This window comes from Mirounga angustirostris, unplaced genomic scaffold (genome assembly GCF_029215605.1).
Source record: "Mirounga angustirostris isolate CCGP_5_RB_7025 unplaced genomic scaffold, mMirAng1.0.hap1 SCAF_1, whole genome shotgun sequence".
NCBI classification, from domain to species: domain Eukaryota; kingdom Metazoa; phylum Chordata; class Mammalia; order Carnivora; family Phocidae; genus Mirounga; species Mirounga angustirostris.
The window spans coordinates 85,845,666-85,860,323 of NW_026991709.1; the positions used below are offsets into that span (position 1 = coordinate 85,845,666).

General features: G+C 36.9%; 1 protein-coding gene and 1 long non-coding RNA gene across 2 annotated transcripts in view; one reads left to right on the top strand and one right to left on the bottom strand.

Moving 5' to 3' along the window:
• Positions 1-14,658, bottom strand: part of PIK3CA (phosphatidylinositol-4,5-bisphosphate 3-kinase catalytic subunit alpha) — an 87,712-nt gene that overhangs the window by 31,058 nt on the left and 41,996 nt on the right. Inside the window, exons 2-6 of the mRNA XM_045903352.3 lie at positions 8,108-8,535; positions 7,361-7,570; positions 5,759-6,009; positions 4,907-5,152; positions 4,104-4,189 (exon numbers count right to left, since the gene is read on the bottom strand). Of these exons, the coding sequence (XP_045759308.1) occupies positions 4,104-4,189; positions 4,907-5,152; positions 5,759-6,009; positions 7,361-7,570; positions 8,108-8,459 (1,145 nt within the window). The 5' untranslated portion in view covers positions 8,460-8,535. The remainder of the gene's footprint in view (positions 1-4,103; positions 4,190-4,906; positions 5,153-5,758; positions 6,010-7,360; positions 7,571-8,107; positions 8,536-14,658) is intronic.
• LOC129045374 (uncharacterized) overlaps positions 8,632-14,658 on the top strand; it is a 45,810-nt gene continuing 39,783 nt past the window's right edge. Inside the window, exon 1 of the long non-coding RNA XR_010409577.1 lies at positions 8,632-8,786. This is a non-coding gene — a long non-coding RNA (uncharacterized LOC129045374). The remainder of the gene's footprint in view (positions 8,787-14,658) is intronic.

Genomic DNA, 14,658 nt, shown 5'->3' on the forward strand with positions numbered 1-14,658 from the left:
AAGAATCATGGTAAAAAAGCCATGGATTCTATGTGCAGTATTCCCCTAGCGCTGGAGTTCTGCTGTTCTCATTGATGGGTAAACTTGGTCTTGGCTGGCTGTTCTCGCTGATCTTCTGGGGGAGGGGCCTGTTGCCATGGTTCCCAAATGTCTTCGCCAGAGGCGGAATTGCCCCGCCCTTGCCGGGTCCGGGCTAAGTCATCTGCTCGGGTTTGCTCTCGGGAGCTTTTGTTCCCTGCAAGCTTTCCGTACAGCTTTGGAGGCAGAGAGTGAAAATGGCGGCCTCCCTATCTCCGCCCCGGAGAAGCCGAAAACTTGGGGCCCCGCTCCTCAGTGAGCCCCCAGAGAAAAGCAGTAAGTCACTCCCATCTTCCCGGTCTCCGGCCGCACTCCGTGCTCACCCGGCCTGTGACCGAGCGTCTCTATCTCTGGCACCCGACCCCATGTGGAGTCTCCAAACTCAACAGATCCCTGCAGTGCGCTCCCGCGCTGCTCCTCCCAGGGAGGAAGGGGAGTCTCTCCGGATCTGCCGCTTGTTGGGTCCCTGCTGGAGGAGGAGTGGCCCAACTCTGCCCTGGATCATGGTTTATGGCAACCCCAAGCTGAGAGCCCGCTCCTTGGCTCCGTCTCTGCATCCGGCTTCCCCGCTCCGATCCCTGGGAGCTCTGCCACACTCAGGCACCCCCGGTCTTCCTGTGACCCCAAGGGTCCTGAGACCACACTGTCCTGCGAGGGTTCCACCCCCCGCTTAACCACTGGAACGATGTCCCTCAGCGGAGCCGACTTCTAAAAGTTCCGACTTTGTGCTCTGTGGCTCTATCACTTGCCAGAAGGGCCGGTGATGGAGGCCCCCTCCCCCACCGTCTATCCTCCCGAATATCACCTCAGATTCACTTCACCGCACGTCCTATCTTCCAGAAAGTGGTCGCTTTTCTGTTCAGAGTTGTTGCTATTCTTTTCTTCGATCTCCTGTTGAGTTTGTAGGTATTCAGAATGGTTTGATCCCTATCCAGCTGAATTCCTGAGACCAAACGAAATCCAGGTCTCCTACTCCTCCGCCATCTTGCTCCGCCCCAATGTTGAGCATCTTTTCATGTGTCTATTGGCCATCTGGATGTCTGACTTCTTTGGATATGTCTGTTCATGTCTTCTGCCCATGTTTTAATTGGGTTATTTGGTTTTTGGGTGTTGAGTTTTTTAAGTTCTTTATATATTTTGGATACTAACCCTTTATTGGGTATGTCATTTGTTGTCATTCAGTAGGCTGTCTTTTAGTTTTGTTGTTTCCTTTTCCATACAGAAGTTTTTTATTTTGATGTAGTCCCAATAGTTCACTTTTGCTTCTGTTTCCCTTGCCTTTGAAAACATGTCTAGCAAGAAGTTGCTGCCTGTGTTCTCTTCCAGGATTTTGATGGATTCCTGTCTCACATTTAGGTCCTTCATCCATTTTTAGTTTATTTTTGTGTATGGTGTAAAAAAAGTGGTCCAGTTTCATTCTTCTGCATGTGGCTGTCCAATTTTCCCAAAACTGTTTATTGCAGAGACTGTCTATTCTTTCTTGTTTTGTTGAAGATTAGATGACCATAGAGTTGAGGGTCCATTTCTAGGTTCTCTATTCTGTTCCATTGATCTATGTGCCTGTTTTTGTGCCAGTACCATACTGTCTTGATGTTACAGCTTGAGGTCTGGAATTGTGATGCTTCCAGCTTTGTTTTTCTTTTTCAACATTGAGTCTTTAGGATTTTCTTTTTCTTTTATTTTATTATATTATGTTAATCACCATACATTACATCATTAATTTTTGATGTAGTGTTCCATGATTCATTGTTTGCGTATTAACACCCAGTGCTCCATTCAATACGTGCCCTTTTTAATACCCATCACCAGGCTAACCCATCCCTCCACCCCCTCCCCTCTAGAACCCTCAGTTTGTTTCTCAGAGTCCATAGTCTCATGGTTCGTCTCCCCCTCTGATTCCCCACCTTCATTTTTCCCTTCCTACTATCTTCTTTTTTTTTTTTTAACATATAATGTATTATTTGTTTCAGAGAGTCTTTAGGATTTTCTAATAGAGTATCATGTCATCTGCAAATAGTGGAAGTTTTACTTCTTCCTTACCAATTTGGATGCTTTTATTCTTTTTTCTTGTCTGATTGCTGTGGCTAGGACTTCCAGTACCATGTTGAATAAAAGTGGTGAGAGTGGACATCCTTGTCCTGTTCCTGATCTTAAGGGGAAAGACTCCAATTTTTCACCATTGAATATGATGTTAGCTGTGGGTTTTTCATAGATGGCCTTTATTATGTTGAGAGTTTTTATCATGAATGGATGTTGTACTTTGTCAAATGATTTTTTGCACCTATTGAAATGATCATATGGTTTTATTCTTTCCCTTATTGATGTAGGATATCATGTTGACTGATTTACAACTACTGCCACCCTTGCATCCCAGGAATAAATCCCACTTCATTGTGGTGAATGATTTTTTTAATGTATGGCTGGATTTGGTTTGCTAATATTTTGTTGAGAATTTTTGTGTCATGTTCATCAGAGATACTGGCCTGTAGTTCTAAACTAGAGAATTCTTGAAGAAAAGATAATCAAATTTAAGTCTTCTCTAAATAGCTAATTTACTAAAATTTTGAGCTTTTAACCTTATATTATTAAACAAATTTACATTTTGCTTTTATAAAACTAGTTTACTTTTGGTACTTGAAACAACTAGGATATATCTACCCAATATTATTTTGGGGTCTTTGGTTGGGGCTTGTTGAACTCCTTAGAATGTTTATAGTTTTCAACAAATTTGGCAAATTTTTGTCCAGTATTTCCTCAAATATTGTTTTTCTGTTTCTCACACAAACACCCCACCTAATCTGTGATAGACATGTAGTATGGGTGGGAAATAAACTTTTCCTGTTACAACAAAAATTTAAAAAGATCCTGTAGTTGTTTGTTTCACAGTGTAACTTCTAATTTAAATAATGTACCTTCTGACTGACAATAGTTCAGATAGGGTAAAGAACTATTTTACTATTTACTATTTTACTCCTGGTAGAGAAGGCTATCACCTCTTTGAACTTCACCTAGGCTCTAGAATGGTGGCCATATCTAGCAACTTCATTACAAGACCAGAACTTTTTCTTGACTCTTCCAGAACTCAGTCTAAATTCATTATAAAATTTACTTCTGGACGTTTTACTAGTTGTCTCTATTGCTAGTCTACAAAATCCATCTTTAATTTTTAGTAACAATTCGAGTGCTCTTAAAATATTTCTATAATGTTCAGGGTAAATTCTTTTTTTTTTTTTTTTTTTTAAGATTTTATTTATTTTTTAGAAAGCGAGCGAGAGAGAAACAGCATGAGAGGGGAGAGGGTCAGAGGGAGAAGCAGGCTCCCCGCTGAGCTGGGAGCCTGATGTGGGACTTGATCCCAGGACCCTGGGATCATGACTTGAGCCGAAGGCAGACGCTTAACCATCTGAGCCACCCAGGCACCCTGTTCAGGGTAAATTCTTAATTCCCAAATGATTCTAGAAAGAGCCAAAGAAATAGCAGGATGGCAAACTGTTGGATTATATTACCTTTTTCTTCCTCATTGTATTTCTAGGCAGTAATAATTTAAAATGTTCCCCCAAACTCCCTCTCAGAAACTGATTTGTTCCCAAAGACTCTTTATTTGAATGTCATAAAGATCTACTCTTGTGAGTGATGGGAGTGCCTCATAGTCTGGCTCTGAAGTTGTTTGCCAACTCTCATTCCTTAATGTAAGTGTAAATGGAGGTAAGAATAAAATACTAGGTTAATGGATCTAATGTGGGGAATCATCAGCACAGAATGCAACTATATTCTGTTCTCTACTTGATATAATGGAAAGAGAGACTCAGAAAAACCCTTCGGATAAAATTTTACGAAGAATTAACAAAATGATCCTGTGATAGATACTCATTTGCCTGAAAGTCCTTAGGGTCTATATGTAAATGTTTGGTAATTTAAATTACTTGTATAAAACTAAGGATGCAAACAAAATTTAATACTTTTATTGATTACATTGCTAAATACTAACATGGCTTTTGGAAATATAAATCCATACACTTCCTTACCTGGGATTGGAACAAGGTACTCTTTGAGTGTTCACATTATCGCATAAGGGTTCTCCTCCATGATAGATACCTGTTCGAACATAGATCTTAAAAAAGAAAAAAAAGTTTGTGTATATAAAGACATAATACACACACACACTACAGAACCAATATTAAACAATATTAAAATAATGTAACTGATATGAATGACAGAATCCATTAAAAGTTTCTGTTCAGATGTAGCTTTTCTGTTCTTCCTTCACATATATAATAAGTTAATAGTGATGCAGATTCTTCACCAAACAAAATGTGTTGCTGCCTTTAGGGGGACATCACACTATAAAAAAATCAATATAGACTCACAATCCCTTTAGGCCAGGTATGTAATTCAGAGTTTTTCATATTTTAGAAAGATAAATTGGTACATATACTAAATACTACTTCATATTCTTAGCTGCTGGAACAGCACTCCATAAAGACATTAATATTTCTGCAATAAAACACATGCATATTTACACTAAATGGGATATATAGAGACTATAAAAATTCCCACTTCAGGTTAGGTCAGGTTTTGCTGCCACATGAATTCTGTAAAACTCATGGTTTTAAGAACTTAGATATATGGAAATTAGAATTATGAGAATATTAGAATTATGGATATTAGCATTACAGACAAAGAACTGTAAGCCGTGCAACATCTGAGGGAGAGGAGTGGTTTTCTAGCTATCTGAAAACAGTGCAGGTCAACAGATTATTATACATAGTTCAATAAAAAAGTCAATGTAAAATAATTTATATAAATAAGCGTCAACACTTGACTTTACCTTGTCAATGTCTCGAATATTTACATTCACATAGGTCGCACAAAGGATTTTTATTCTGAGTGCACTATTTATAACCCAAAGGGATTTTGTAGATGTTTCTCCATTCATATATGGTGTAGCTGTGGAGATGCGTCTGGAATATGAAGGCATTGTGAAACAGTCCATTGGCAGTTGGGAGTAAAGGCTTTCTTTAGCCATCAGCATCAAATTGGGCATCCTCCCAAGCATTATACAGCTTCTTATGTACTGTAAAAGATTAAGAGGGGAGGGAAAAAGCCATTTCTTATAAGGTGTTTCATTTTAAAAGCAACAAACATGTAAGCAAAAAAAAAAAAAAGGAACAAAGGAATTAAAAACAATGACCAGAGGATACTCATTATGAAAACACTGTTTGTATCTGAACAGTGTTAATCAGCTTATCCATATATCTACAGTCAGGCCCCAAATATTAAATATATAAAATCTAAAGGAAAAAAAGCATCTGTTCTCTCAAATTCAATTCATCATGAATCTCTCAAATTAAATATAGTATATATTTTTTTAAACTTTAAAAAATTTATTTATTTGAGAGAGAGCGGGAGAGGGAGAGCAGAAGCAGAAGGAGAGGGAGAAGCAGGCTCCCCACTGAGCAAGGAGCCCTATGCAGGGCTTGATCCCGGGACCCTGAGATGATGATCTGAGCCGAAGGCAGATGCTTAACCACCTAGGTGCCCCAAACAGAGTATTAAAAATAAACTTATGAAGCTATTCACTAATATTAATCACTGAATTTTCAAAAAGTTATGTCCTAAAAATACAGATACTTGTCCCCAACTTTTACATTTCCTAATATTTTTGAAGCTTGTTACTCACCTTATACTGACTTAGAGGATATTTTTCAAGGAAGTATTCATCACATCCACACACTTTTAAAATATACTTGCCCTGATATTCTAAAACACAGAGTTTTAGTTGTTCAGATGATAGCAACATGCTTCTAGTTTTTTTCCTGATTGCTTCAGCAATTACTTGTTCTGGCACACAGTCATGGTTGATTTTCAGAGTATACTTCTGCTTGTCATTATTTGGAGAAACTATTACCCAAATCACCACTATTATTTGCCCTATAATAGGAAAACATTATTAGATGCAATCACCATATATATTTCATTTTTCAAGAGACAAATTTCAAAAAGTATGTACTACCATTATTCTAACCATAATCAGAAATGACTTATAATCAAACTAATTAAATACAGGTAAGTATCATGTAGAAACCACAAATCTTCAAATATGATAGGGCTGCCAGGCCATGCCCAAATCTCGTGTTTTATGGCAAGCACGCAAAACTGTGACGAGAGTCACAATACCTGAGGCCAAGCTGATTTCCATTCTAAACTGCATCACATACTTCATGAGTACAACTCCTGTGAAGAGTGACTCATGATGGTATCAAAGGTTCAACAGTACCTAAAGTAGAAGAGTTTTTGGTAACTATGGGAAAGAATCATGGAGACTTAATGAAAATGCTGAATCAGAAGGAGAGAAAAGATGGTGGAAGAAGGGAAAGAATATGAACTTTTAAATGTTTTCCTTTTAAGATCAATTACGCGGGGAGGAGGGGTGAAGATGATGAAAATGGAAAGATTAAAACTATGGTAGAGTGGTCCAGGTGTTCACAGTACAATTCTTTCAACTTTTCTGTAGGGAAATTTTCATAAAGAATGTTGGTCGAAAATGAAAAGAGACTTTCATTTTAAAAGGTATGCTAGAGTAGAAAAGAATTTCAAATGAACATTTTATGTTATACTGCATGAAACTAGTGTGAATAATATGAGTGAAATAGTAACAAGATGTCTTAACTTATTCTATCAACAGAATTTTAAATTTAAGAGTGTGTGAAAGCTAACTTACTCTAAAACTTTAAATTGAAACCTTCATTTTGTTATGTTGAAAAATACAGATATTCATCTGATACAATGATATTTTCATTTCCTAAACAACAGAGTGTATAAATTTCCATGTTCACTTAATTCTAGAAATTGATACAGTGTCAAAAGTCATTCTATATATTATCACTCATGATAAGACTTAATTATTCCATTTACTAAGAAATTTATTTTTCTTTGTATATATATAACAAAAATGTGCAAAGTTTTCCCAAAATTTCATAAAGTATTTCTATTTATACTTTTTTTATTTGTAAAAAGATAATCAGCTATAACTGTATAATAATGAATTTCAAACTCAAAGTTCTTTAGTTTTATTTTAAGATACACAATTCACCGGGATCAACACTGTATGTGCACAATTCATTCAATCAATAATTTATTACATGCATATATATTTGGCACTCAGCTATATCTTGTCAGTATAAGCAGTCCCTGTCTTCCAGAAGCTTATCATGTAGCTGGGATAAAAAGAGAGAAATTTTTACTACAGTAACCAATTATGGTAGATTGACAATTTTCTTACCTTTATCTAATTTATTATATATGTGCTTTGGCAGTTCTGGTGAAGATTCTACATTTGGAGGATAGACATACATTGCTCTACTATGAGGTGAGTTAAGATCCCGAAGATCCACAGCTTCTTTACAAACATTCAGAATATTTCGTCGGAAGTCCTGTACTTCCGGATCTTTAACCATATCAAATTCACACACTGGCATGCCAATAGCAAAACCTTAAAAAAATCATATAAAGAATATAACATTCTATTAAACATATAGTATGAACATGTCTCTTACAAATGGGGAACTTGACACATTTGGAAGTTCACAATAAAGAAGTGTCTCTGTGTTTAAAGAAATTTTGATGAATACATAAAGTAAGAGTTGACAAAGACTCAAATATTTTTAACATATAATATATAATATATTCAGCAACTTGGAGGAAAGGCAGCAAACATCCATGTAATTTTTTTTTTTAAAGAGTAACAAAACAAAACTGGGATATAACAAATCTAAGTCAACCCTACAAATGATATTTCTTAAAGAAAAATTTATAGGATACTACGAAAGTGTTAAAATAGTTCCTTAGCCAGGTAGTCAAAAAATACTTTCAATTTGTAATGGTTTTTATTTCAAAATCTATTTATTTAAGGTTACAAAGGTAGTTAACTGATTCAGACAGAAATATTTTAGTAATGAGAAAATAGTTAAGTTTCATGGTTATTTGCTTTTAGAACAACAATGCCATTTAGTCAAAAACTGAGTCATACCAATTTCTCGATTGAGGATCTTTTCTTCTCGGTTGCCTACTGGCTCAATTACTTTTAAAAAGGGTTGAAAAAGCCGAAGGTCACAAAGTCGTCTTGTTTCATCAAAAAATTCTTCCCTTTCTGCTTCTTGAGTAACACTTACGAAAATGTAAGAAGATTCATCTTGAAGAAGTTGATGGAGAGGGTACTTTCTTGCTTCTTTAAATAATTCATGCTTTATAGTTATTAATGTAGCCTCACGGAGGCATTCTAACGTCACTATCATTCCATTTGGTAGTAAACATTCAACTAGGATTCTTGGGGGCATCAAGTGGATGCCCCACAGTTCACCTGATGATGGTCTTGGAGGCATTGTTCTGATCCTTTACAAGTTTTACATATAAAACTATTTTAAGGAATTAGATGTGTGGCTGTCCCAAAGCAGAAATCTAAACCAAAGGGGAAAAAAAATATGTTAAAAGAAAAACTACAGAAGAATATATTTATGGCATTACTAAATGTAAAAACTCATTTTCTGTAGTTTGAATTGATTAGGGTATTAATAATTTATCTTAAATATTTTGATGGAGACTCTTGCTCCAAATTAGGCTGAAAGAATTGATTCCAAAGCAGGAATTAGAAAAACACTTGGACTGGAAAGGATCTTTTAGATCATGGGTCCATCGCTCTCATTTTAAAGGTGAGTAAAGGTGAGAGAAGTCAAATCTTCCTTTTCACTCCCTACCACTACCCTGTGGTAATGAGAAATTACATGGCTTGGTCTTTTGCTTAAATTAATCTTTGTATTGATTATTGTCTACGTGACATCTTAGACCATTCTGCTTCTAAAGTATAATTTATGTATATATTCACTATAATATAAAGTGTCATCAATACATCCTTGAAATATGATGACGAATTTGAATGATCCATCTACTTTATCAAATAACCCAACCCTAATAATTGATTGAAATGATCTACACACAAATGAGACCCACTGACTCTCTTTGTTAGTAAAATATTCCAACAGTGTTAAGTACTTGTAATATTTTTTAAAATACAAAGTATTATTATGATTTGAAGCACTCATTTTTTTTTTTTTTAGATTTATTTATTTATTTGAGAGAGCGAGAATGAGAGAGAGTACATGAGAGGGGGGAGGGTCAGAGGGAGAAGCAGGCTCCTCGCTGAGCAGGGAGCCCGATGCGGGACTCGATCCTGGGACTCCAGGATCATGACCTGAGCCGAAGGCAGTCGCTTAACCAACTGAGCCACCCAGGCGCCCGAAGCCCTCATTTTTAAAGATGTCAATAATCTCCAGGATTCTTTAGAAGATACTGCAAAATCCACAAAGGCACAGGTTTATTTTTTGCTATTTATATTTATATTTTCTTTTATTCAGCAAGCTACACTGTAAAGGCATAAAAAAAGGTAAGGTGAGAGACATTATAAAAAAGAAATGAAAGTTAAGCTAGAGAAATGAATCAAAAGGGCCCAGATAACTTACTATATTTGATTATTCTATCGGGCACTGTGGACAATAGTCATAAATGACACTTTTTTTATTCACTAAAAATGTACTGGAGCTAAAAAAAAAATGTACTGGGGCTTTTCCACAGGACCATGTTAGGTCCTGGGAATATGATAATGAAGAAGACAGGCATGGCCCTTGCCCTTACAAGGCAAAGTCAAGAGTGTGAAGATTATGGGTTTGTTGGGTATAGGATAATTAAATTCACAGGTAATTAAATCCAGAAACCTATCTTCTCTGACTCCTGTATGTCATACCCATCAACATCTAATCCATCAACAAACTTTGTTAATTCTATCTCCCGAATCTGTATACTCCACTACCACTCTTAGTACCTTGGGTCAGGCCACTACTATTTCTTGTCTGGACCACTGCTAAAGCCTAAATGGTCTCCCTGGATCTAGGTTTGCCCCCTACGATCCATCTTTCACTTTATAGCCAGTGTGAGCTAGACAGGGCAATAGGGTCTACTTTGAGCAGACACTTTTGCTATCTTACTTGCAAACAAGTACTTATAGTATGCTTCAGAGTTCTAACACATGAAGGAGGGGAGAAATAGAAATAGCAAAAATTTCAAGCCCTCCCCCATCTCTAGAAATATAGAAGACAATAGAGAATGTAAAACAATTTTTAATAGTTGAAAATCTTTCTTCAAATTTATAAGAGACCCACTGAAGTTATAGGATTTAAAATATAATTATTCTATTTCCTACACTTCTAAATGAAAATTCATTGGTTAGTAAAAAGACCAGATGGATCAATCTGTGTGCATAATTATAGAAGTGACTTAAGCTAAGCTTTTTAAAACATACAAAAATTTGAAGAATGCAAGGGAAATGCCAAATGACTACTTTTAAATGATGATCTGACTGCATAAAAAAGTTCAAATAAAAACAAAACCAAACCACAAGCCACACCAAAACAGCAGCTGTGTTTATAGTTTTCTTTGTTGAATGGCACTAACAGGTCCATGTTATGGAGTCATAGGGGCAACTATATAATAAATAACATCTCAGAGTCTCATATGTCCCCTAAGAATTAGCAAAAGAGAAGTCTAGTATAGTAGAGAGATCACTGGTTCTAATCTTTATCCTACTATAGTATATTTATGGTCAGTTAACAATTATTAAATATTCAAGACACACGTTCTCATTAAGAGAATAAATGTGATCATAGCCATACAACACTTGGGAGATCCTGGAAGGCAGGCACTGGTTGACACTGTGGTCGTACTAAATAGAAGAGAGAGGATGCTAACTTTCTTGTCTTCTTATGTCAGGCCCTACTCTGTACAAACCATTACCTCAGAGTTCACATGAACAGAAGCGTAGAAGAGGGGAATGGAACTAACATTGCTAGTCAGTATATATCATGCACTCAGGTGGCAATAACCCTTTCAGGATAGGATTTACCATTTTACATATGAGGAAACTGAAGGTCAGAAAAGTGAAGTTATTTGCCACCAGTAAATGTTAGATAACGGATTTTGAATCCAGGGCTAGATGATTTCAAAGTGCACACTGTAACCATGCTGCTCTTTGGGCTTCAGTTATGGCCAGGTAATACTCATTGGTGGTGAATAAGAAAATGGGCTCTAAAGTTACACTGGATTCAAATTCTCACTGCCTTAGTAAATAGCTGCCTTGAGCAGTTTAATTCATCTCACTGAACTTCATTCTCCCCATCCCATTTTGTTAAGTTGGGATAATGGCAGAAAATTCATCAGATTGCTGTATTAGATGAGGTAATATATGAAAAACATGTAAGCAAAGAGATTGGCATACAGTAAGCATTCAATAAATGTTAAATATTAATAAACCTGTAAAGTACACCCACACTACCTTTTCAAGCTATTATGAATTATCCAGGGCGGGCACCAGATAGGGATGGGAAAAAGAGGTTTGAGTTCTTTTACAGAGGGAGGCAAGTAAATAAGGAGTCTTATAAAGGAGTGCTAGTTTTAAAAGCTGAACTTTGAAGGTAGCACTGGTAATGCAAGGCTCACAGCTGCCTCTAGTTCCCTGGACTCCTAATATTCCTATTTAAATGGTACAGCTATCTACAGCTGAAGTAAGGAATCCCTTGCTAACCCCCTCCACCTTTTTTTGGAGAAATATCTACTTGTGCTGGGCTCTGAGCTAAATATGCTATGAAAACTAAGGTAAATAAAATGCTTTCTCTTCGGTTGTTGAGGGACTCATGGTTCATTGGGGAATGAAAGCCAAGAACAACTTTGACAATGGAAGATTGTAGGACAGAATATGAACTTTAGTAAAGTCACAGGAAATCTCCAACTGCTTGAGGAGGTTAGGGAAGGCATCAGAGAAGTAAAATTTAAGTAGAATATTATAGATTAGTAGGGATCTTGCAGGGAAGGTAAGGGGTAGCTTGGACATGGGGGAGCTAGATGAGGAAAGTGTTTCAGATTGCCACAAGAGTATGTGTGCAAAGTCACAGACCATGAGAGAACGCAGCCTGTTACCAGCAATACAAGTTGTTTTTTATTACTTGAGTCTGAAGTGCATGGGAATAGGTAGGGTGTGTGGCAAGGAGAGGGGAGAAGTAGGCAGGGGCCAGAAAGGTGGGCAGACTCCTTGTTAAGGAGTTTGAATTTTATGTAGTATGCTGTAAGTAAAGGGAGTCTTCTAAAGTATTTTGAGCGAAAGAGTGACATGACATTTTTTTCATGATTTTAAATTTCATATTAAAAACTATTTCTCTTCAAATACAGGATATAATCAAATAAGCATTAAACCAAGGTGTAAAAATGGTATCTTCTCAATTCCTCTAATTTGGGGGGAAAAAATCCCTAAAGTTAAGAAATCAGCATATATACATGTAACATTTTAAATAAAAGGGCCTTTACACTATAGAAGAAATTAAATGCTGATAAAGAAGGTGGAATTACCCAAATGTAAGTGCATAATCTATTTACAAAGGAACTTATTTGAAAAGCAATAGAGGGGGAGAGATCACCATAAAGTTAATATTTAAAATAAGAATCTCTGCAATTTGGCAGTTTGAAGTCACAAACATGTATTTACTAAAAATAAAATACTTTAAGAGTAAGGAACTACTCTATTGTTTTTTTCTTTTCTTTTCTTTTTACAAACCCTTGTGTTGAGAGCTGACTTTCCACAGACTGCAGCAAGCTATATTCCCCTGCTATGTGGGAAACCCAGACCCAGAAACAGGGTCTGCCAATTGGTTAGCACCAGGTTCCCCATGAATGTGTACTCAGTGACCCGTGAGGGACCAGAAAGTGAGGGACCACTTTCTGGCTGTGCCTCATTTTCTGGGACAAGGGGCTCTGCATGGGACCCTGGCCTTGACACTGCTGGCCTTTTGAGTTCAGAATGCCAGGACTAAATATTCATATACTGAAAAATCACAATTATTCAGGACTCTTAGGAAATAAATCGGTTTTACTTATCCTAACTTTTTATATATCTAATGATAAGCTATTTCAATTGGGGTGTTCCTGCTTTCTTAAAAAGTATATATAACTCACAATTTCCCCTTTTCTTGATGAATTACAGTCCTCATTATAAAACCAATTACTTTGCTACTCTGAAACACAATACAGCAAAGCACTTCAGTATTATTGAAGAGTCTGAGTGTATTTTTGGCCCTATCCCAGTGACCCCAGGTTGGAGATGATGCTTTTTAAAATGCCCCCCCCCCCCATCTTTTGTTTTCCAGTAGTCAATGGTCACTTTTCAGCTGTGGCTCCCTGCCTGTGATAGTAGCCTCCTCTTCTTCAGTTACTCATTTCTATAAGCATCAACACTGACTACCATTTTATAAAAATCTCTAGACTAGAGACCAACAGACCAAATGGTGACTGAACTTAGGAGCACAACATATGTAACAGATAGCTTGCTGGTCAGAGATTTTGTTTACTTCCTTGTTCTGGTATTAACATTACTGTTAAAAACTGTGTTTGGGCAGGAGACACTGAAAGTCTTTAGTGCTTAGAAGGCTTGAACCCCCATTCGTTTCTTGGTATGGGCTGGATCTGCATTAGCAGTCCAAGTGAGGGCAATGGTATTGCTCAGCTGGAGTAAAGACAACTTTAAGCACAAAATAAGCAGCAGAAATGAACAGTAGAAAACAGTCTCAGACTCGCCACTGTCACTTGACTTTTGTAAGTTGAGGGTTTCTTAATTCATTGGACAATTTAATTTAAACATCTAATGTGTGCTCTTTCAGCCCAAGAAGACAATGACATTTTGACAATTTGTTTTTTAACTCCTAAATTCAAAGCCTTTCCTTGCCCACATGCCAAATCCAGCTCACCACCTGCTTTTGTTAAATAAATTTAAATGGGAATCCCACCAATAAATTGTGTTCATATATTGTCAACGATGCTTTCCCACTACAACAACAGAGTTGAACAGATGCTATAGAGACGTGGGGCTTAAAACATTTAATATCTGGTCCTTTACAGAAAAAGTTTGCTGGCCTCTGATAAGGTACCAGAATTACCCAATAAATCAACCTGAGAATTTTCTTTCTTTTTTTAAGATTTATTTATTTATTTGAGAGAGAAAGAGCATGTGCGTGAGGGGAGAGACAGGGAGACGGAGAGAGTCTCAAGCAGATTCCCTGCTGAGCACGGAGCCCAATGTGGGGCTCAATCTCAGGACCCTGAGATCATGATCTGAGCTGAAATCAAGAGTTGGATGCTTAATAACTAAGCCACCGAGGTGCCCTCACTGGAAAATTTTCTAAATGGACATCACTTAATAAATCATCCCTAACCCTGCCTTTTGGACCACAATCCTACACTTTCACTCGAAGTCCTTCAGGGCTGAGGTGGAGAGGAAGCATTAATTTTAAGCCAGTGAAGTTAAAATCCTGAAATAGGAAAGTATCTCAGAAGTCACTATACTGAATATTTTCAGTGTTGGGAGATCACTATCTGAAATAGAAGCTTTTGTGGAGCACTTCTAAAGTTATCCCAAAACATTATTTCTAAACTTCTTCATTCCATCATTTCTGCCTTTTCTATCTCTTCACATGCTTGTCAGCTATTAGA